General features: G+C 42.6%; 1 protein-coding gene across 2 annotated transcripts in view; it reads left to right on the top strand.

Moving 5' to 3' along the window:
• LOC124612795 (alpha-L-iduronidase) overlaps positions 1-25,266 on the top strand; it is a 244,535-nt gene that overhangs the window by 49,502 nt on the left and 169,767 nt on the right. For both annotated transcript variants that reach the window (XM_047141198.1, XM_047141197.1), the window contains exon 4: positions 19,726-19,863. In XM_047141198.1, coding sequence (XP_046997154.1) covers positions 19,726-19,863 — 138 coding nt within the window. The remainder of the gene's footprint in view (positions 1-19,725; positions 19,864-25,266) is intronic.

Genomic DNA, 25,266 nt, shown 5'->3' with positions numbered 1-25,266 from the left:
AGAGTGTCACTCTTGCAGAGTTTTCCATTGGAGTTTATCTATCATCTCCATAACGTTTTGTGATTACTAAATGATCCTGTAATGAAGCGCACTGCTCTCTGTTGGATCTTCTCTATCTCTTCTATCAACCCTATCTGGTACGGATCCCACATCAGTAAGCCGTATCCAAGCAGTGGGTGAACATGTGTACTGTAACCTACTTACTTTGTTTTCGGACTGCATTTGCTTAGGATTCTTCCAATGAATCTCAGTCTGTCATCTGCTTTACCGATGATTAATTTTATATGGTCATTCCATTTTAAATCACTCCTAATGCCTACTCCCAGATAATTTATGGAATTAACTGCTTCCAGTGCTGACCTGCTATACTGTAACTAAATGATAAAGGACCTTTCTTTCTATGTATTCGCAGCATGTTACACTTGTCTACAATGAGATTCAATTGCCATTCCCTGCACCATGCGTCAATTCGTTGCAGATCCTCCTGCATTTCAGTACAATTTTCTATTGTTACAACCTCTCGATATACTACAACATCATCTGCAAAAAGCCTCAGTGAACTTCCGATGTTATCCACAAGGTCATTTATGTATATTGTGAATAGCAATTGTCCTATGACACTCCCCTGTGTCACATCTGAAATCACTCTTATTTTGGAAGACTTCTATCCATTGAGAATGACATGCTGTGTTCTGTTATCTTGGAACTCTTCAATACAATCACACAATTGGTCTGATAGTCCATATGCTCTTACTTTGTTCATTAAACAACTGTGGGGAACTGTATCAAATGCCTTGTGGAAGTCAAGAAACATGGCATCTACCTGGGAACCCATGTCTATGGCCCTCTGAGTCTCATGGACAAATAGGGTGAGCTGGGTTTCACATGATCATCATTTTCAAAACCCATGCTGATTCCTACAGAGTAGATTTCTAGCCTCCAGAAAGTCATTATACTCGAACATAATATGTGTTCCAAAATTCTACAACTGATCAACATTAGAGATATAGGTCTATAGTTCTGCACACCTGTTCGATGTCCATTCTTTAAAACAGGAATGACCTGTGTCCTTTTTCAATCTCTTGGAACGCTGCACTCTTCTAGAGACCTACAGTACACTGCTGCAAGAAGGGGGGCAAGTTCCTTCGCGTACTCTGTGTTAAATCAAACTGGTATCCCATCAGGTCCAGTGGCCTTTCCTCGTTTGAGTGATTTTAATTGTTTTTCTATCCCTCTGTCTTCTATTGCGATGTCTACCATTTTGTCATCTGTACAACAATCTAGAGATGGAACTACAGTAAAGTCTTCCTCTGTGTAACAGCTTTGGAGAAAGACATTTAGTAATTTGTCCTTTAGTCTGTCATCCTCTGTTTCAGTACCAATTTGGTCACAGAGTGACTGGACATTTTGTTTTGATCCACCTACCACTTTGACATAAGACCAACAGTTCTTAGGATTTTTGCGAAGTCAGTAAATAGAACTTTACTTTCGAATTTGTCGAACACCTGTTGCATAGCCCTCCTCACACTACATTTCGCTTCATGTAATTTTTGTTTGTCTGCAAGGCTTTGGCTATGTTTACGTTTGCTGTGAAGTTCCCTTTGCTTCCGCAGCAGTTTTCTAACTTGGTTGTTGTACCACGGTGGCTCTTTTCCATATCTTATGATCTTGCTTGGCACGTACTCCTCTAATGCATATAGTGCGATGGTTTTGAACTTTGTCCACTCATCCTCAAAACTATCTGTACCTGAGATAAAAATTTTGTGTTGAGCTGTCAAGTACTCTGAAATCTGCTTTGTGTCACTTCTGCTAAAAAAAAAAAATCTTCCTACCTTTTTTAATATTTCTACTTATGGCTGAAATCACTGACGCTGTAACCACTTTATGATCACTAATTCCCTGTTCTGCATTAACTGTTTCAAATAGTTCGGGTCTGTTTGTCGCCAGAAGGTCTAATATGTTATCGCCACGAGTTGGTTCTCTGTTTAACTGCTCAAGGTAATTTTCAGATAATGCACTTAAAAAACTTTCACTGGATTCTTTGTTCCTGCCACCTGTTATAAACGTTTGAGTCTCTCAGTCTATAGCCAGTAAATTAAAATCTCCACCCAAAACTATAACATGGTTGAGAAATCTACTGAAAATATTTTCCAAATTTGCCTTCAGTTGTTCTGCCACAACAACTGCTGAGCCAGGGGGTCTATAGGGACATGCAATTACCACGTTTGAGCCTGCTTTAACTGTGACCTTCACCCAAATTATTTCACATTTTGGATCTCCGTCAATTTCCTTCGATACTATTGCACTTTTTATTGCTTTAAACACACCTCCCCCTTCACTGTCCAGCCTGTCTCTGCAGTATACATTCCAATCTGAGTTTAGAATTTCATTACTGTTTACATCTGGTTTCAGCCAACTTTCCGTCCCTAGTACTATGTGGGCATTGTGACCATTTATTAATGAGAGCAGTTCTGGGACCTTTCTATAGAAGCTCCTGCAGTTTACTATTACCACATTAATGTTGTCATCCCCTGTTGTGTTTAGTCTACTGCTACCTTGTTGCATCTCAGGAGGCATCTTGTTGGGCCTAGGGAGTGAATTCTCTAACCTAAAAAACCCACATGTACACTCCACACATACTCCACTACCCTTGTAGTCACTTCCTGCGTGTAGTGCATGCCTGACCTATTCAGGGAGACCCTAAATTTCTCCACCCGATAGCGGAGGTCGAGAAATTTGCACACCAGATCTCTGCAGAATCATCTGAGCCTCTGGTTTAAGCTTTCCACTTGACTCCAAACTAGAGGACTGCGATTGGTTCTGGGAATGACACTACAAATAGTTAGCTGAGATTCCACCCCATGAGCGAGGCTTTCCGTGTTCACCAACTCTGCCAACCGCTTGTAGGAACTGAGGATGACCTCTGAACCCAGATGGCAGGAGTCATTGGTGCTGACATGAGCAACAATTTGCAGTCGGGTGCACCCAGTGCTCTCTATCGCCGCCGGTAGGGCCTCCTTCACATCTCAGATGAGACCCCTGGTAAGCAGACAGAGTGAACACTGGCCTTCTTCCCTGACCTTTCTGCTATTTCCCTAAGGGGCTCCATCACGTGCCTAACATTGGAGCTCCCAATCACTAATAAACACCTCCCCCCGTGTGCATGCTCAGACCTTGCTGAAGGAGTGGCCACATGTCCATTCACAGGCAGAGCAGGCAATGCCACACGGGCAGCCTCCACACTGACCCACTGCCTCGTGCGACATGAACGCCGTTGAACCCGCACTCCCCTTGGGGAGAGGGTGCCCCAACCATGCCCAGTACCTACAAAGATGTCTCGACAGCAGGGACTGTGGGTGAAGCATGTAACACGTGGGGTGTACCATGCGATGCACCAGACTCCCCACTGCCACTACACTTCGAGGCAGCAGCCTGAAGACGGCTGACTGCGGCCATCAGCATGTTCAGCTGTTCGCGAACAGTGGCCAGCTCCTCCTGCATCTGTACACAGCAGTCACACATCCTATCCATCCTAAGGAATCAACAATTTACTGTAGAGAGTTGAGTAATCAACTTTTAACTAGACTGTTAATTCACTAAAGGTGGCTGATAGCTGACTAAACTGTGGTTACTAGACCATTTTTGTTGGAAACAATGAAAATAAGCACTAACTGTCTCCAGACTGTATTTAAAACAAATACGAAATCTATGGAACACTATTACCAGTACTCGAAAATTAAAGCTTCCAAAAAGCAAAAACATACGGAAAAGGAAGTGACAAGTAAGAAAAACACAGTTAATACTTAAATTTACATAGCTTGCTGCACAGGAGATGTGAAGCAGACGGCAGTACTCTCAATCAGTATTCTGTGTATCATCACTAAAGAATGTCTTCAACATTAAAATTTTTGTGTAATGCTATTTTAGAGAGTCTAGCACTGGTAGATCATATACTTGCATAATGGATGTTCATGTCACAACTGAGATAGTTCCATGTGTCACAACATAGGAAGTCAAAGCTGCCATTCATAACAAAAAAAATGAAAAGACTCTAGGACCAGAAGACCTTCCTGCAGACATATGGAAAATTGAGGGACTTAATGACAAAGCAACCCCAGCATTAATTTTGGTAATGTACATCTATGCCTACATCCATATCCTGCAAACCACTGTGAACAGCATGGCAGAGGGTATGTTCCATTGTGCCATTTGTTAGGGTTTTTTTCCATTCGATTCATGTATAGAGTGCAGGAAGAATGACCGTTTTAATGGCTCTGTGAATTTTGCAATTAACCTAATCTTGTCCTCACAATCCCTGCTGGAGTGACATGTAGGGGGTTGTCGTATATTCCTAGAGTTGTCATTTAAAGTCAGTTCTTGAAACTTTGTAAGTATGCTTTTGCAAGATAGTTTACTTCCATCTTCAAAAGTCTGCCACTTCAGTTTCTTCAACATTTGTATGACCGTCTACCATGAGTCAAACAAATCTGTGACCATGTACTGTCCTCCTCTGTATATGTTCAATATCCCTTATTAGTTGGTATGGGCCCCACACAATTGAGCAATATTCTAGAACCAGTTGCAAGAGTGATTTGTAAGTTATCTTCTTTGTAGACTGATTGCACTTCCCCGGTATTCTAGCAATAAACCAAAGTCTACCACCTGCTTTACCCATAACTGAGCCTATGCAGTCATTCCATTTCATATCCGTACAAAGTGTTAAACCCAGGTATTTGTACGAGTGGTCAATTCCAACAGTGATTCATTGTCAATACAGTCATAGGATACTACATTTTTAAGTGCACTATTTTACATTTCCGAGCATTTAAAGCAAATCTCCAGTCTTTGGACCACTTTGAAATCTTACCAAGATCTGACTGAATATTTATGTAGCTTGTTTCAGACACTTCTTCTTTACAGATAACTGCACCATTTGCAAAAAATCTGAGGTAAAAAAAATTTAAAAAATAAAAAAAAAATCATCATTCCAGTTACATATTTACTTAATATCCCATGTTACCACAATTTGATAATGAGCATAGATGTGGTACTGAGTAAAATGCTTTTTGCAAATCCAGAGATACTGAATCTAGTGGACTGCCTTGATCCAAAACTTTCAGTCTGTTGTGTGAAAAATGCAAGTTGAGTTTCACATGAGCAATTTTTTTGGAATCCATGCTGGATGGCATGGAGGAGGTCATACTGTTTGAGATACCTCTTGAGATGAGAATATGTTCAGAGATTCTACAACTGATGTCATGGATACTGGATGGAGTGTTGTGGCTCACTTTGCTACCCTTCCTGTAGAAGGGTGTGACCTGTGTTTTCTTCCAACTGTTGCACGTGGTTTATTGTTTGAGGGCCCTGTGACAGATCAAAGTTAAATGAGAGGCTAACTCAGCTGCAGATTCATTAAGAAATCTGATAGGAATCCATTGGGCCCTGGATCTTTGTTCAGTTTGAATGATTTCAGCTATTTCTGAATTTCACTAACACTAATACTTATTTCACTCATCTTTTCAATGGTGCATTGATTAAATAGGGGTGATTCTCATCAGTTTTCCTATGCAAAAGAACATTTGAAAGTGAAGTTAAGCATTTCTGCTTTTGCTTTACTACCCTTGATTCAGTATCTGTTTCATACATGAGTGACGGGCTGCTAACTTTGGTGCCCACTGATTGGTTATCTAGTATCACAGTACCTATTTAAGGGCAAAGGTGACCCTTTGAAGTAATAATTACTGGCCAAGCTGGCATCTCTCCCACACTATGAAGATAATACAAACATATCTTTGACAGTGGGCAGAGGAACATAGTCCACCTCTCAGTACGTCAATGTGGTTTTGTGGAGTGTGGCATTATAGGTCAATTTTTGCAGTGTACCAGATGGTAGAGGGAGTCTGCAAGAAAAGGAGGTCACTATATCTTGCCTTTCTGAACCTAGAGAAGCCATTTGATTGAGTATTACATCAGAAGATTTGGCATGCTATTCACAATCATCACATTCTAGAAACTGACATAAAGATAAAATTGCCATACGGCAACACCAGCAACTAGATGTGATATTCTATGCAGGGCTGACTGACAGCTTCCCTGTGACAGTTGGCATTTATCAAGGCCCAGCTCTGTCTCCAAATTGATACCATAATGCATAACCTACAGAAATGTGTACTATGGATGATTCTATATGCTGGTGACATAATGCTTGTGTTGGGTACCAGGAAGGAACTCGAAACTCAAATACAAACATGATATGACTGTCTGCAGAGATTTGGCCTCCATTTAAACATCCATAAGTCCTAGTACATCCAAATGACTCCATTGTCTGGACTATACAGATTAATGGAGCTCTTCCCACCTAGGTGGATGCATTTCTATACCTAGGTTCTCAACTGCAGAGTGATGGCTATGTGACTGAAGATTTGTGAGAAATAATCAAAGGGACCTAGACGTGATTCAGAGATGTCATAGGTGTGCTTTGTAATAAGAAGATGCCTATCTGCCTAAAATCAAATAAATACTTCACTATGGTGAAGCCAGTTGCATTACAATATTTGGTACTGAATGTTGGCCTGCACCTAGAATTACTGAACACTAGTTACATGTGATGGAAATATAGATACAAGAAGGTCATTCAGTATTTCTATACCCAATCACATCAACAACACATTGATCTGACAACTAGCTGGAATGGCTCCAGTCATTGAGAAGATGCAAGAATTGAGGATTTCTTGGTACGGACACATTCTATGGGCACCACCCAACTCAGTCATCAGCTCAGCTTATCACCTCACTGTCTAAGGCCAGATAAAGCATGAAAGCCGTAAATTATGGTGGCTGGACACTGTAAATACAGATCTTAGGTCTAGAAACATAAATCCACAGGAAGCATTAGAAATGGTGTGTATTGACCCTACAAGCATACTCTGTTCCAGCGGGAAGACACCATGAAGAAGAAAAAGAAAAAGACTAATGTTCATTTTATAGAAATGCATAGAAAGCACAGTCTATTCTGTATTGAACTGTTGGCTAGTTTTAATGATTCCTCATTACAAGTTACCTCAGTTGCAGACTTACATTCTCCATCTCACCATTCCATAACAAGTTTTTCGTTACTCATCTTTGAGGGATCCAGCTTATTACCTGGGAATTGAAATATATTGATATTCTATTTACATTTAGCACCAGTTTTTACACTTTTAGAGCACTGTTCATAAAGTTCAGTGCTAAAAGGAGTATTTCAAGAGATGCACTGAATGTTTTATTCCTTTGTATGCTTTCTTTGTTATACATATTGAAAGAAACTAAACCCTCTGGAAGGAAATAAACCAAGAAAAGGAAGAGTCAAACAATGGAAAATCAAGGATGGAATGTAACAATATTGTGAAAAGGAAAGTTGCTCCTCACCATATAGTGGAGATGCTGAGTTGCAGATAGGCACAACAGAAAGACTGTCACAAATAATAGCTTTTGGCCACTAAGACTTCATCAAAATTAGATGGAAAACACACACATACCCACTCACACAAATGCAACTCACATACACGACTGCAGTCTCAGGCAACTGAGGCCATACTGTGAGCAGCAGCACCAGTCCATGATGGGAGTAGCGACTGGGTGGGCATAAGGAGGTGGTTGGGGCCAGGAGGGGGAGGGATAGTAGGGTAGATGTGGCAGACAGTGATGTGCTGTTGGGGAGCATGGAGGGATGAGGTGGAAAGAGGGTAGGGCAGCTATGTGCAGTTGGGAGGTTGGACAGATGGAGCAGAGTGATGGAGAGGGGAAGGAGGGAGGGGGCGAAGCAGAAGAGGAGAGAAGTAAAAGGGCTGGGTGCAATGGAGGAATGAGGGCTGTGTAGCGCTAGAATGTGAACAGAGAAGGGGCTGAATGTGAGAGGACAATGACTAACGGAGTTTGAGTCCAGGAGGGTTACGGAAACATAGCATATATTGCAGGGAAAGTTCCCACCTGCACAATTCAGAAAAGCTGGTATTGTTGGGGAAAGCTCCATATGGCACAGGCTGTGAAGCTGTCATTGAAATGAAGGATGTCATATTTGGCAGCGTGCTCAGCAACAGGGTGGTTCACTTGTTTCTTGACCACAGTTTGTTGGTGGCCATTCATGTGGACAGACAGCTTGTTGGTTGCCATGCCCATTTAGAATGCAGCACAGTGATTGCAGCTTAGCTTGTAGATCACATGACTAGTTTCACAGGTAGCCTGGACTTTGATGGGATAGGTGATGTTTGCGGCCAGACTGGAGTAGGTGGTGGTGGGAAGATGTATAGCACAGGTCTTGCATCTAGGTCTATTTCAGGCATATGAGCCATGAGGTAAGGTGTTGGGAGCAGGGGTTGTGTAGGGATGGACGAGTATATTGTGTGACCTTCGTTAGTTATTGTCCTCTCCCATCCAGCCCATTCTCTGTTTCCATTCCAGCTTTACACAGCCCTCATTCCCCCATCACACCCAGCCTTTTTACTTCTCTCCTTTTCTGCTATACCCCCTGCCCCCCCAACCTCTCCACTTCCTCTGTCTAATATCCTGACTGCACATAGCTGCCCCACCCTCTTTTCACCTCATCCCTCCGCACTCCCCAACAGCTCGTCACTGTCTGCCACACCTATCCTACTATCCCTCCCCCTCCCTACCCCAGCCTCCACCTTACCCCCATCCAGTCACCACTCCCATCATGCACTGGTGCTGCTGCTCGCAGTGTGGCCTCAGTTGCCTGAGACTGCAGTCATGTGTGCGTGAGTTGCATTTGATTGAGTGGGTATGTGTGTGTTTGCCATCTAATTTTGAGGAAGGCCTTACTGGCCGAAAGCTATTATTTGTGACAGTCTTTTTGTTGTGCCTGTCTGCACTCACTATCTCCGCTATGTGGTGAGTAACTTTCCTTTTCACGATATTGTTAAGAAAAGGAAGAGTTTTTTTTTTTTTTTTATTTTATTTTATTTTTTTTACCTCTGTTTAGTATACAGTGAAATTTGGGTTATTATACTTTTTCATTTGAATTAAATGTAAGTTCCGTGGTGCCATACATGATGTTGGTTTAATTTTCTTTCTTTTTAATTGAACCATATGATGTTCCCCCTGTAACAAATATAACATCAGCACCCAATATTCATTGGGTTCCTCTGGGAATAATATGGAAGGAATTTCATCACTTACTAATTCACAGATGGGAATGGAAACATGAATCTACAGAGGTCAATTACATTTAGTAACACGTTATAGTTAATTTGGTGTGTAGGAACATTGGTAGATGAGATATTTGTGTGCAGTATGAATTAATATCCATAAACAGATTCTAATTCTCTTAATTTGTTGCTGCATGAGAGATTTTTTGCTCACAAAGGTTAGTATGTATTTGAAACATTGATTTAAAGTAGATGGTGATATCAAGATTACTTGAATTGAAACTAAATTTATTAGTATTATATGTATTTATGCCCTTGAAAAATTTTACTATAGGTAAAATACTATGCACACTGAAAGGAATTTTATGATTGATGTTTTTGATAATTTTTGACTAGCTTTAAATACGAGTGGTAAATATGTGATACGTATTGTACTATACTATAACAATTAAACTGAGAATAGGCAGGGGGAAAACACATTTTTTTATTCTTTCCTTAAACATTATGTTCTACTTCAAGAGCAAATCATCATCATCAGTATTCTTCTCTATTACCAGGTCCTTTGTGTCTTCATTTCATCCAATCCATTGCTTCCTTCTTAATGCCAGTTTATGTGATCAATCATCCATTATCTGAAATCTCTCTCTCCCTCACCTCCTCTTTCCTTCCACATACCTTTCTAAGACAGTTTCTGTAAGCCCCTTCTTCATTCTTAATATATGTCCAATACAGTTTCATTTCCAAGCACAAATGTAAAATGTCTAGTGGTATTATATGTTTTGTGATACATTCTTCTATGGCAATCACTACTCATTCCTTTCGCATATGTGCATTGCAGCATGAAACAAAATTTGCTAAGTTGGAAATAAAATAAAATATTTGTCATGAGCCACAAAAAATAAAAGAATTCTGACAACTAGTTCACTGTAAATCAAATCAAACTGATTTTGGGCAAGTTGCTCACAGGTGTACTGATATTGATAGACACCAATGGAAACCTGTATAATAGTTAGTTTGCTTGCTGAGTAAGTATACAAGTCTGTAGGTGCCAGAACATAAATTGACTCCAGCAGTCTCGCACACAGGTGCGGTCGACATGTACAGTAGAGCAGTCTGATTTGTCATCCAATGTAGTCCTTAAATATAGGATATTCCTCTGGGAAATTGAGTGTTGAATTAACCCAGGTAGGGAATTTTTCTGTGTGAGTGGTGAGATGCGATTTATGTTTATGTATGTATGCCACTGCAGCAGTAGTTACGTGTCACATATACGTTTTTATACACCCACAAAGGGTGCTGGTGCAAATTGAGGATATGTGCTTAAAAATAGCTAGCAGCTCAACTCAACTGACTGTGATATAAATAACAGTGATTCTATAACAGCCAGGGTGAAAAATGGAATTGTCCTTAAATCTAGGGAAATGTCAGTTAAGATTGGAGCATGGTGTTGGATGACTCACAGAGAATGAGAGTGAGCTTGCAGCTGGGTACATTCAATATTTTGGGTTACATTTTATTATCCTGCAACTGCATTTGCATCTATACTCTGTGAACCACTGTGAAATACTTGGTAAATGGCAAATTTTGTCACACTGTGTATTTATGATTCTTCCCATTCTAGCCACAGATGAAATGTAGGAAAAAGGACTGCTTGTATCTCTCTGTGTGAGCTGTTGTTTGTCTAATTCTTTCTGTCTGATCTGTATGGAATTTCTCATAGGGACTGAAGAATGTTAATAGTGTCTGCTCTGAAAGATTATTCTTGCACACATTGTTAAGCTTTAATTTTCGTATTACTTGACTGGCCATATTTGTGATTTAAACTTTCTTATTTTGTGGAAAATATATACACTACTGAGGTGCATTATTGTAAGCACCTCTTAGGTGTAACATCCACAGTGTGTAGATAACTAGCTTAGTCACATGATGTATGTTGTGTCTAGACAAGACAGCCTAGACACAATGAGAGGAAGCCGAAAGGCACGCGCTAAGCTAAAGCAGGATGGCGAGAGGTCTGAAACAGGATACGTAATGAATGCTATAAAGAAAAGTACGTAGCTGCGGGAATACTTAACTTTAATCCATCCTTGTGGTACATCTGGAGATTGTGGTGATACAAGTGAGACTCTTTAGATACATGCAATGTTACTAATGGCGCCTTGCTAGGTCGTAGCCATGGACTTAGCTGAAGGCTATTCTAACTATCTGCTCTGCAAAGGAGCGAGGCTTCGTCAGTGTAGTCGCTAGCAAAGTCGTCCGTACAACTGGGGCGAGTGCTAGTCCATATCTCGAGACCTGCCTTGTGGTGGGGCTTGGTCTGCGATCACGCAGTGGCGACACGCGGGTCCGACATTTACTAATGGACCGCGGCCGATTTAAAACTACCACCTAGCAAGTGTGGTGTCTGGCAGTGACACCACATTCCTCCCCCACAAATCAGCGAATGGTTGTGTTATAAGGCTTCCGCCCGCCGTGGGGAGGACCCCATGTTGACGTATGCGATGAGGTGGGGAGCCTAACAACAGGCGAGGCTGTGCCACCCGCACCCGGCCATTCGGTCCGAGGGGATCTAGAAAACGCCTGAAAACCTAGTCCAGGGTGCACGTCAACATGCGGTGTATGCGCCCGTAAAGAGACAGGAGGGGCCGAAGGGTCGACCTCCATTGTGTCGGGGTATCCGACGTGCGATGACGTCATGTGGTCCGGAGCGGGCAAGAGTTCCATGGAGGAGGACAGCTGGTCACGGGAAGCGATGAGCAGTGCGTGACCCAGGGAGGCGCTTGGTGGCTGCAGCGAACCGTCCACTGCGGGCGGCGCCGGCTGGAGGACAGGCGGCGGCGGCAGAGGCGGCAGCGTCGCGTCGCCATGGGGCAAAATGGAAGGCATCGTCGGTAACACCTGGGGATGAGGCGAGCCAGTAGATGGGTCCCCAGGGCGCTGACCGGACGGCACCGTCGCTGAAAGCAGATGGGGAGCGGCAGAACCCGTGCGACGACAGAGGCGCAGCTGATTGAGATGCCGACGCACCTCACCAGAGGCCCCCAAAACCAAATACATCGCACGGCCGAGGCAGCGAAGAATGCGCCCTGCAAACCAACGCCGTGAACCGCGAAAGTTGCAATAGAATACAACGTCGCCTGGAGCAAAAGCAGGAATCGGCCACTGCACAGGAACCTGATGCGGCAGATGCAGCAAAGACATCAAGGTTCGATGAGGATGACGGTGGAGCAACTCAGCCGGCGAGCGACCATCTCGGGGGTGAGAGCGATACGATGACAAAAAGAGCAACAACGCGTCCTCCCGAGAATGCGACTCTCTCAACTTCAACATCTGCGACTTGAAAGTCCGGACCAATCGTTCAGCGGCACCGTTTGACTGAGGCGAAAATGGCACGGATGTCAGATGTTGAATACCATTGACCTGGCAGAATGTGTGAAATTCTGCGGACATGAATTGTGGGCCATTGTTGGAAACAATAGTCTGCGGAAGACCTTCAATGCAAAAGAGAGCAGACAACGCTTGGATGGTGGCAGTTGATGTCGTGGAAGACATCCGGACAACAAAAGGAAAATTACTGAAGGCATCTACCAGAACCAACCATCGAGCATTCCAGAATGGACCAGCAAAATCAATGTGCAAGCGTTGCCAAGGGGAAGTGGCTTTTGGCCATGCAAAGACTTTCCGCGGCGGTGCGGATTGTTGTTCGGCACACGCCATGCAAGAAGAACACATATTCGCAATCGCAGCATCGATTCCGAACCAAGTACAGTGCTGACGAGCAAGTTGTTTCGTTCGCACTATACCCCAATGTCCTTGGTGAAGAAGCCGTAAAACAGAGGACTGAAACGAACGTGGGACCATGACTCTGGACTGATCATTATCAGAACGCAGCAACAAAACACCACGTCGTACAAAAAGTCTCTCCTTGTGAGCCAAAAATCAGTGAACCAACGGATCCTCGATCCAAGACTTTGACAAAGGCAATTGCGTAGCAACAAAATGCAAAACGGTAGCAAGGACAGGGTCAGCAGCTGTGGCTGTAGGTACACGACGAAAATCAGTCGGAAACGATTCGACCACTTCATCGGTTTCCGAATCAATGAACATGCAAGCAAGTTTGGAAGAATCGAATGCTCTATCCTCAGCAACAGGCAAACGGGACAACGCATCGGAATTTCCGTGCTTAGCAGTGGACCGATACAAGATATTGTAGCGGTACTGCGAGAGGAAAATAGACCAGCGAATGAATTTCTGCGCTGTACGCGGAGGTACAGGCTTGTTCGGATGAAAAAGCGACGTCAAAGGTTTGTGGTCTGTGATGATGGTAAAGTGACGACCATACAAGAAATCATGGAACTTAGTAACACCAAACACGAGAGCCAAAGCTTCTTTCTCTATCTGTGAATAATTTCTTTGCGCAGACGAGAGCAATTTGGACGCAAAGGCAATGGGGTGATCATGCGACCCATCTCTGTGCGCAAGCACAGCACCGATCCCGAAATCCGATGCATCTACCATCAACAAAAGGGGTTTCTGGGGATCGAATGGCGTAAGGCAAGTATTAGAAAGCAACGCCGATTTCAACTGGCGAAAGGCGCGTTCGCATTCCGTCGTCCAGACGAACGGAACACCCTTACGGTGTAAGCTATGAAGCGGAGCTGAAATGGAAGAGGCATTGCGCAGAAAGCGATGATAATAGTTAATTTTACCCAACACACTCTGTAGCTGCTTCAAATTCTGCGGCGAAGGCAAGTCTTGTATGGCACAGAGGTGCTCTGGACTCGGATGTATGCCTTGGGCATTGATTACATGTCCCAGGTATGGTAAGTCACGAGCAAAAAACACACATTTGTCCTTCCACAAGCGAAGACCATTTTGTCGCAATACCTGAAATAATGTTCGTAGGCGTGCTAAATGCTCGTCTCCCGTCTTTCCGGAGATCACAATATAGTCCAGATAGTTCGCAGCAGCAGGGACCGACGCACAAACAGTTTGTAAATATTGCTGAAACAATGCAGGGGCGGATGCACACCCGAATGGCAGTCTTTTGAATCGGTACAAACCAAGATGAGTGTTAACCACCAAGACGCGCTGGGATTCGGCGTCCACTGGGATTTGCAAGTACGCATCTGCTAGGTCCAACTTCGAAAAGTATTTACCCGGGCACAGTTTATCAAAAAGATCTTCTGGGCGGGGTAAGGGAAAAGTTGCAATCACGAGTTGTGGATTCACTGTTGCCTTGAAGTCCACACAAAGTCTCAGTTTTCCGGAAGGTTTTGGCAAAATTACTAAGGGTGAGGCCCAGAAAGAAGCTTGCACACGTTCAATTACACCTTGTGATTCTAAATCGTGTAATGCTCTTGCGACCTCATCACGCAATGCGTGAGGAACATTGCGTGCTCTGAAAAATTTCGGTTGCGCGTTGACTTTCAGTTCCAAATGTGCTTCATAGTTCTTAGCGCAACCAAGGCCCGGTGCAAAAATGTCTGCAAATTCTTCACACAGACGAGAAACACTGTCTGAAGGCACAGTCTGATTCACTGATAGGACCTGATTTACTATAGACATGTTAAACAACTGAAATAAATCTAAACCAAACAAGTTCACTGCAGAAGAAGAACGAAGAACGTAAAATGACACAAGTTTTGTTTGTCCCTTATATGTTGCAAGAAGAGTGCACTGTCCTAACACAGGGATCTGCTGTCCTGAATAACTATGTAACTTAACATCTGCGGCATGCAACGGAGGTTTGCCCAGTTGTTTGTACGTGTCGTGTTTGAGAAATGAAACTGCAGCTCTGGTATCGAGCTGGAATGGTATGACCTTGCCATTAAAGTCCAAATCTACAAAAAGTTTATTGTCCTGCTGACGACAAGAGCGACTTTCGCATGCAATTTGAACGGACACTGGTACAGAAGCACTTGCGACTTGACAGGATTTCCGGCGACGTCGACGCACACTTTGTGTGGGACGAACACTGTCACTGTTAGAGACAGTGGCACTGGACGAAGTGGAATTAACTGCATGAATTTCCATGGGCGAAGGTTCACGAGCCTGAGTATTCTTGGTTCGATTCCGGCGTGAAGCAAAGGGCCTGGAATGGTTGTGATTGTCTGATCTGAGCTTTTTCTGGCAAACACTTTGAACATGTTCTTTCTTATTACAGAAAAGGCAAATAGCTTGGCGTGACGGGCAATTTTCACGCGAATGTCTAGTAGCACACCGCGGGCATGATTTCACTGCAGTTGTATGCTGTCGCGGCACACCTGGTTTAGAGCGTGGCGGCAGCTGCGCGGACGCGTGCGAGGGCAGTTTACCGGGCCATGCAGCGCGCCCGGCGGGCCGGTTAATGTTACACACGGCTGGCGAAGTTGCAAATGATACCTGAGCAAAGTCAAGTGTGTCTTGTCTATCTAATATGTCTATCACTTGCTGAAGGAATGGATTAACTAGTTTCAAAATCTGTTCCCGTATGCGAACATCAGAAACGTTCTGTGCTATTGCATCACGTACCATAGTATCTGAATAAGGGAGTCCACATTCACACTCAAAAGCACAATCCCTTGTAAGGCCTTGCAATGTTGCAACCCACTCCCTATTAGTCTGACCGGCCGTACGTTTTGTATGAAAGAAAGTATACCTTTTTGCAACGACATTGACTGTTTCTTTGAAATAGGCGTCCAGTGCCGACAAAATTTCTTCATAGGACAGAGTTGCTACGTCGCGTCGGGGAAATAATTTCACTATCACACGGTACGTTTGCACCCCTACACACGACAATAAATGAGGCTGCCGCTCGTTACCTTGAATTCTGTAGGTGGCGAGATGAGATCCAAAATGGCGTGACCACTCCGTCCATGTTTCCTTAGCCGGTTCGTAGGGACGAAATGGGGGTGCAACTGCATGTGGTGGCTGCGGTAGCGGTGAAGCGGCGGCGGCCGCATCGTTTTGCAGTGCACGTTGACCCTGGACGAGCTGTCCAAGGGCATCCAATAACGCCTGCGTCTTCTGATTCTGCAAGCGATAAAATTTGGACAGTACATCTGGCGAAGCCATGACACAAGTAAATGTAAGCAATTAGAAAGAACAAGACCCTTTGTTGACTCGTCGCCAAAAAATGTTGTGTCTAGACAAGACAGCCTAGACACAATGAGAGGAAGCCGAAAGGCACGCGCTAAGCTAAAGCAGGATGGCGGGAGGTCTGAAACAGGATACGTAATGAATGCTATAAAGAAAAGTACGTAGCTGCGGGAATACTTAACTTTAATCCATCCTTGTGGTACATCTGGAGATTGTGGCGATACAAGTGAGACTCTTTAGATACATGCAATGTTACTAATGGCGCCTTGCTAGGTCGTAGCCATGGACTTAGCTGAAGGCTATTCTAACTATCTGCTCTGCAAAGGAGCGAGGCTTCGTCAGTGTAGTCGCTAGCAAAGTCGTCCGTACAACTGGGGCGAGTGCTAGTCCGTATCTCGAGACCTGCCTTGTGGTGGCGCTCGGTCTGCGATCACACAGTGGTGACACGCGGGTCCGACATGTACTAATGGACCGCGGCCGATTTAAAACTACCACCTAGCAAATGTGGTGTCTGGCGGTGACACCACAATGTATACTAGTAAAGTAGGCATATAATGGGCCTGACATTCTGTCTGTGCGCAATTAGCTTACCTTTGTCTGGTGTAAAGCAAGTCATTTATCCTGGTTGATAGGCCATTAAGAGAGTACTTGTAAAGTACACTATGTGGTGTACACCGGCAAAGTAGATGTACATAGTGTCCAAGGAGGAATGGTCAGCATTCACCAAAATAACAGTAATAGCCATATGAAAAAAAAAAAAAAACCGCTTCATGTGGACATATGCTCCATTTCAAATAGTTCATGAGATAGAAAACATTTAATGTATAGGGTTATTTATTTTCTGTGTTATTCAGTACAGCCTATTTTCAGGTTTACACATGCAGATGTGTTGCATGTAAATATTAAACATGCATTTTACAAAATATCTGTTGAAAAGTGTGTATTTTTTACACATTAGCCTCTAAGCATTATTGTACACATTGCATTACAACTGTTGTACAGCACACAATAAATTTTTGAATATCTTACCATCAACTTCAGTGTGTTTGTGCACTCTTGGGAGAATGTGTTGTGTTGCTCGTCTGAGTGCCTCTGCACATTCCCTAATGAGGGCAGCAGTGTCCATGAGATGACCAAAGCTGTTCATCTTGTGTATTCACCTTTCATGTGTACACTTCAGTCTTCATCCAACCTTATAAACAAAAATCTATTGACATAAGGTCTGGTGATCTTGGTGGCCCATTAAGTGTACTATCATGACCAATCCACCAAATTGGGAAAGTGCACTACTGGCATGACAGCAAATGTACATTAAATATGTTCTGTCTCAGGAACCATTCAGAATAGGGCATACATCCATATGAAGTTTTTTTGCTTCAAGTGAGTGTTCCTGTTGCATCCCCGAATATTGACCATTACCCCTGAGACACCTTGCATAACTTGACTGACAGACTGTCTATATAACAATGGAAACTCCAGGTAGGATTATCAACAATGTAGGAAATGATAGATTACTACTTACCATAAAAATGATACAATCAGTTGCAGACAGGCACAATTAAAAGACACTTACATGTAATCTTTCTGCCAAAATCTTCATCAGAAACAGAGAGAGACACACACCATTCATTCACACAAGCAGGCACACCTTATGCACACAACACGACTAAGTCCGGCTGCACTCTAGCCCGAGCTGGCAGAGTTGGCAGTCATGTGTGCATGAGGTGTGCTTACTTGTGTGAATGAAATGTGTGTTTATCTTCTTCTGACAAAGGTGATGGGTGACTTTTAATTGCGCCTGTCTTACCTTTATGGTAAGTAGCAATCTGTCTTCTCCTATCCTGTAGACTGTCTGTATGTATTTAATTTATTATAAGTTGCTTCAGCTTGTATGCAGTGAATGTGTAAAGCTCATATTCAGACCCTTGAGAAAAAATGCTCAACACAGATGTCCAGAGCTGCAGAAATTTCAACATTATTGATTTCATATGAGCAGTGCTGCTGATCTGAGCACCAAACCTGTCATCTGATAGTGGAGCAAAGCCTCCAGTTGTGGCAGAAATGAATAATAAAAGTTTAATGACTGTATAGAGTATGTTTTTAGTTATATATAATTTAAACATGCTGTCAGGAAAACAGCCTATAAATCTGTAAATTTAACTTACTGCTGTCACAGGACTAGGAAATCATTTACCCTGATTGCATTATAAGATGATCATAGACCAAATGGGGCAGCATTCCTAATGTGTCTGCGAACTTTGTCTTGATTTTGTGGTGTCAGTGTATAATGAGAGGACTAATAACAGTGAAAAATAAACCCTGTATAACTAGACTCACCACAAACATTTAGAAAATCCTTCTGCATGTGAGGGCTCCAAAGCAGATGAATTGTCTGTGTATACATTTCAGAGGCTGTGTGTTCTTGGGAAAGACTGCAGTTTACTCAAGACTGTCACAACTGGTTTGCTGTTCATTAACAGTGGGTAGCCTTCTCAAATGAGTCACCTTTTCTAGTTCGTAGGATGGATGGGCAGCGATGTTCCAGCAATAAATGCTAAGAAATTAACTTTCCCAGTTATTTCCACAAGGACTCAAGGCAGTATGAGAAACTGGATGCTGCTTTTTTTGGAATGTCTAAGGTTACTTAGCTGTCTAAAACTTAAAAATTGGTTTGAAAACCTCAGTGCTTTGCTAGGAATGGCTCTATCAGAAATGGTATGCAATTGCCTCCCTGCAGCCGTTGAATGATTTACCCAACCTTTTATAGGGGAGACTGGTGGAGTCTGACCCACAAAGCAACTTCACTTTTTTCACATTAACAGATCACTGTGAGAGCTGAAAGAAAAGATAAATGACAGAATATCTTTAAGACCAATTGAGGATTGGACCCAACAGTTTGGATTTTTAATTTGGCAGTTACTCACAGAGCCACTGAGAAACTGTTGACTGATTTGGCTACAAAACAGTCCTCAGAGATCACATTCAGTGATTAAATTTGTTGTTTTCATTGCAGAGAATGGGACCTTTAACCAGGATAAATCAGCATTCTATATAAATAGAACTGTTTACAAATGGTTGAAAGAGCTCAATAAAGTCTTGAAAGTCTTTCCATGGCTTCCAAATTTCCATGATTCTAACCCACTGGAACATCAGTAGTGCCATTTTGATCATCATTTTCCCTTCATGAATCCTTCACTACAATTCTGAGACACACTGTAGACAGTGTCCCAGGTAGGAGTGGAGGTTTATTAGCATCAAACTGAATCACTCTTGTTTTATCTAGGCACAGTTTCTACTGAATCATCGCATAACATAGATACTGAGAGTTGATCTTAATAATGTCACTTGACAGTGTCAATTTCAAATAGATGTTAATAAATTCATTCCTGTTTCATGTACTACTTCAAGTTTTTACATTTACTTGTCTGTATAAAATATGTGCGCACATTTTCATATTATATTCTAATTACTGATAAGTTGTATTCATATTATTTGTTATCAGCCCTTCTTCACCATCAGAAGCACGCTCTTTCCTGCTGTCTTATCCTGAAAAGTTGAATTTAGTGCTAATTGGGGCACTGCCAAACTCTGCCATAAGGCATGTTCGTATTCACTGGATGCTTGACCTGATTGATTACAGGTAAAATGGATCTTTACTGCTATATTTACACTTAAGAACATAAAAATGTAATAGCAACTGTGGTTATTTTAGAGACATTAAAATAGTGACAGTCATGTACTAGTCAGATGCAATTCTTAAAATTAAATACGAATCTTAGGACAAGTGTAGCTTTACCTCCATTGTGCAACTCTGTTGCAACTGGAAAGAGAAACCTTAAGAAATTGTGGTTCCTAAGAGATTTTGTCAAGAGCACTTTTTCTCATTTTATCACACTTGATATGTTTTCCTTGATGTATGTTGTTTCAGTTACATGCTCACAACATCCCAGTTATTAGCACCCTATATGAAGTAATATTTGAGTCAAAAGATGTGCAGAATGGAAAGGGTGGTTGATTAAATCAATTTGATGACCAAGTTAATTGGTCTTTCCTTACTGTGTGCAAAATTGTTGTAGAAAATGCAGGACTTGTTTTGTCATCAGCTAGAATACAGAGGACATTGGGGAAGTCCCCAATGCAATGAAGGACTGTCTTCTAAAATAAGGCTTACAGATATAAATATGAAGTTAGCACCATGTATTTATGAGTTCTCTCAAAGGTGGATGAATCCATGCCCAATCTGGAGACATGTTTGGAACACTTCATTTTGCCTCTGTAACTGGAGGGACCTATGTCATGATCAGACAGTTGGTTGTACTGACTGCACCTTGTTATCCCACACTCAAAGCCACATATTCTGCTCTCTTTGACATTGAAATCATCACATTATTCAAACTTAAAATGACAAATCATTTTCAATTCTTATGTCAGCACCACTGTTACCAAAGAAGCATGGCAACATGTTAAAGAACTAACTTTGAGTTGTTCCTCCATTAGACCTAAATAGAATTTTTATTCATTTGTGTGTGCCTGTATTTTTTTATTTTTTATTTATTTATTTATTTTACATTGGTGATGTATTTGTTCCCAAGAAAACCCGTCATGGATTTACCTGCTGTTGCTACAGTCCAGAGATATAAAAAGCTTCCCTATCAGATCTCTGTGGAGGACAGCCACATGAAAAGCTATGAACATCCTTAGGAATATACAAAATATTGTAACTTCAGATGTGCAAGGATTGTGCCTAATTGAAAATTACAAATTGTGGAAAGAGAACACCAGTGCCCTAAAACTGGAATACTAGGATTAGGAGAGACTCATTGGAAAGCCAGTGACATTTCAGAACAGTTGATGGGAATTCAGTATGTTTTTCTGATAGCTCGTATAATTCCATTAATGGTGTTGCTTTGTTAGCACACAAGGGGTGGAATGTTGCAGTGCCTGTGTACAAGCCTACTGTGAGTGAACAATACTAGTGAAATCCAAATACTAGCCTCGCAAGTTAAATATTATACAGGCATATGTATCAAATTCAGCAGCTGATGGTAAAAATGGAATGAAATGAGCATATGCCATCATTGGCCTGGAGGTCCCATCCAGGGAAGTTTGGCCACCAAGTGCAAGTCTTATTTCAGTCGATGCCACATTGGGCAACTTAAGTGCCAGTGATGAGGACGAAATGATGATGGGGACAACACAACACTCAGTCCATGAGCGGAGAAAATTTCCAGCCCGGCCAGAATTGAACCCAGGCCCACTGCATGGGAGGCAAGCATGGTACCACACAGATAAGCAGGTGGACTGATGGTGAAGAGAGAAGAATTTTGTGAGACCCTTCCCAACTTCCTTTGCAATGGTACTTAATGGTTATTCCTGAGTAGTTGCTCTTCCAAACAGCATCCCATGCAAGCAAACCTGTTGGGACTTTGCCTGATATTGCTCGTTCCTTAGTACTCAGGCTATGCACAGCTCTGTTTAAACATAATAGCTCAATGCAGTCATAGAGCTGAATTGTGCACATCTGCTTTCATAACACCCAGCTAATTTGCTGCAAATAATAACCTGTAGCTGAGATCCTGCAGTCAAATTGTCTACGCAATGGCCAGATTTGTGAGTTAATAAAATACACATAAATGTAAAAGAAAAGACAAATGAATAATGTATAAAGAGGGTTCTACTCTAATGTCTGTAACAGATGTAGATGACGAGATCTTTCTGAGTGTGCCAAATTCTGATGTTTGTTCCATTGCAAACATATGGATTGTACATCTCGTTTCCTACCAAAAGTGTAACGCTGAGCTTGTCAGGAGGGGCAGTCTTGGCATTTGTGCCAGGAATAACACCTAGTGTAGTAACCAAAACCAACTGCGGGAGTGCTTTGGGCTGTGGATCGGGGCCACCAGGCGGGGGAGCCGCCGGCGGTGGAGCATGCACCACGGGGTAAACACAAGGACGAGTCGGATGACAGACCAATGACAACTGACAACAAACGACCACGACCGACTATGACCGACACAACAAGGAAGAGATAAACAACGGAGGCTTGTGGAAACTATAACACCAAACACCAACAATAAATCCATTCGGAACCAGAGCGAGGCAAATGTTAACAACGAGCAACGACCAGAACACAGTACCGCCGAGATAGAAACGCATTCCAGAGCAAGTACCAGACTGACTGGACTAGGGTAGAACAGGTCCCTATATACGAAACCAGAGGGAGCAGCTATTGGCCGCTGTCTGCACATGGCGTAGCGGTGCCGCCCTCGCTGCGCGGAATAGCTGCCACGGAGGCGGAGCCCTCTATGGGCAGACCATGTCCATTTGTTCTGGTGTGTGTTCAACTTCTGCAGCAGAAGGTACTAGACCTAGGGCAAGACTTAATTCTGCTCACCTGTGTAGCCGCCTGTTTAGTGAACTGTTGATGCAGCATGGTACGTTGTTTACTTGGCATGGCTAGTGCACACTGCTGGTGTGGAATGGGGCGATCACAACTAAGGGACTCAACCTGACAAATATGAGCTGACAAGGCGCTGGAATTGTGCTGATGTAATATTTGCACTACCTGCTGAAATGATGGATCTGACTATTTCAATATTTGTTCCCTTAGTGTGACATCAGGTACACTGTACACGATCGCATCACGCAACATAACATCTGAATATAAAGCACCGCAAACACATTTGAATTTGCATTTCCTTGTCATACCCTGCAAATCTGTTACCCACTCGCTATAAGTTTGTCCTGACTGTTTTTTGCAATTGAAGATTGATACCTAGCTGCTACCACATTCACTTGTCAGTCATAATAGTTAGTCAGCGAATCAATAACACTGTCATATGCAAGTTCACTCGGAGTGGCGTTAGGAAAGAGTTTTTGAATTGATCTGAACACTGCACTTTCTACGGTTGATAATAAATGTGGGAGTTTTACAGTACCTGGTACATTATGGACAACGATGTGTGCCTCGAACTATGCTAACCTCTCTAGCCATTCCTCTTCTTGGTCACACAACTGTCCAAAAGGTGGTATAGCAGCTGTAGTAGGTGGTGCTTGTTCTGTCGGGCATGCAGCGTTGGTGAGTAGCTCCTTCACTGTGTTGAGCAGTGCTGATATTTGCTGCATCTGAAACTTTAATATCTGCATTAGCTGTGTGGCATCTAACACTTGCAGCTGTGGCGCCTGAGCAGTGGGTGGAACAGGATTGGTGGGCATTTTGGAAGACACAAATGCGAAAAATATACAAGGCAAGCAATCTAAATAACGACAAAATCAAAGAAATTTTCTGCATCGCCCACCTGAAAACACTGATTGAACAAAAACGACAAGAACCTGTGAAAGCAATATGCATCCCTGCAAAGGAAAGTCAAGAGAAATTAAGGCAACAGCAACAAAAAACACAAATTTCTGTGACTGATGGCACATAGTTCATTTGAAGACTCATTACCAATTGTTGGGTCCTGCCCACTAGTATGCTGCATTCTCAGACTGCTATACAATAATTCAAGCAAATCACATTAGTAGTTTTATTTCTATAAAGCAAATTGACTATACTTAACTTTAATGTATAAAGGTGTCACAAGGGAGAGGTGACATGCAAACAGTAAAGTTCTTTCTATACACAATGTTCCTGCAAGCTGACACATGTCACTGATAACTGATCTGCGAGTGCCGGTCTGCAACTGTGCCTATACTGTCCTCTAATGTCCATATACTGAGCCAATCTGAAGAGCCGGGGCTGGCAGGAGCACACCTCTTGCAAGGGGCAGTCCTAATGAGCGCACCATTGGCTGATGTCATATCACTGCCTTCTCTGGTCTTACATTTTCGCCTTTGTTCTGGCACTTGTGCTTATGCAAGAACAAATATGACAGCCATTGCATGTGCAGCCTGCTGACTGTGCCCCCTGTTGGAACAAATGAATATATAGGCAGGTGTGCAAGGCTTCGCCAGCCACTTGTGTATTGCTTATTGTACTGGACTTTGTCTTCCACATGTATGTACTGTTCAAGCAATAAATTACAGTGTTCTTGGTTTTAGAAACTTTTTGGTAATAGGATAGAATTCAACTCCACGTGTTCCACTTCAGTAATTAGCCCTTTGAGTTTAATTTCCATGGAGGCAGTGCTTAAATCTCCTCTTAAGCAACAGCAGGCACCGACAGTCATTATTTCCAGTTTAACAACTATATTGGCACAACTTGGGGACCCGCCAACAATGTATCCATGGCCATTCTCTGTGTATGATGATGCAGCAGAAGACTGTGATGCTTATGAAAAATTCTACAGGCATTTAGACATTTAGGGCAACAGACATAAACTTATGCAAGGCCTTTTTTATGTCATGGATTTCACATACAGAGATCAGTTGTTGTGTCTGCTCGCCCCCTTACAAGAACCTTGTATTCTTTCCTTTGATCAGATGTGTGCGTTACTTTCCACCTATCAGTCTCACGTTATTGCTGCTCGTGTGGAGTTTTACAGCTGCCAAAAACAGGCAAAACAATCATACAGAACATGGGCACCAGAACTGCGTGGACTTAGCTCTCATTGTAATTTTGTGGCAAATGTTTATAAGAAAACCTAAGCTGATCATATGGCTCGTGATACAATCACATATTTTGCTCCTGATAAGGAAGTTTGAGAGTGGGCTCTACAGTGTGAAAATCTTACACTTGTGGAAGTATTGAACATAACTTGGTCGTTGGAAGTTTCATGGGCTGCAGAGAGTCAGATAAAAGCCTGGTCTGAAGTTTCAGAAATCAGTTCCTCTAACCCCTCCCAGCATTTAGTCAGTTTGCAAGGGAATGTAGATGTTATTGCAGCAGTGCAGCAGACATCTCAGCATTGTACAGGTAATTGGCATTCACTGGAACAGTAGTCCACATCACAACAGCGACATCCTTATGCTTCGCTATCTTCATGCTAATACTGCTTCATTCAACACAAACGGACTGCATGTCCCAATTACTGAGTGATGGGTAATAGGTTCCATAAGAAAGGACACATTGCTTCTGTATGTAACACCTTTTTAACCCTGAGTG

This window comes from Schistocerca americana, chromosome 4, assembly GCF_021461395.2.
Source record: "Schistocerca americana isolate TAMUIC-IGC-003095 chromosome 4, iqSchAmer2.1, whole genome shotgun sequence".
In the NCBI taxonomy this organism is placed as follows: Eukaryota; Metazoa; Arthropoda; class Insecta; order Orthoptera; family Acrididae; genus Schistocerca; species Schistocerca americana.
Note: the sequence above shows the minus strand (reverse complement) of the source record. Positions and strands in the feature narration are given on the sequence as shown.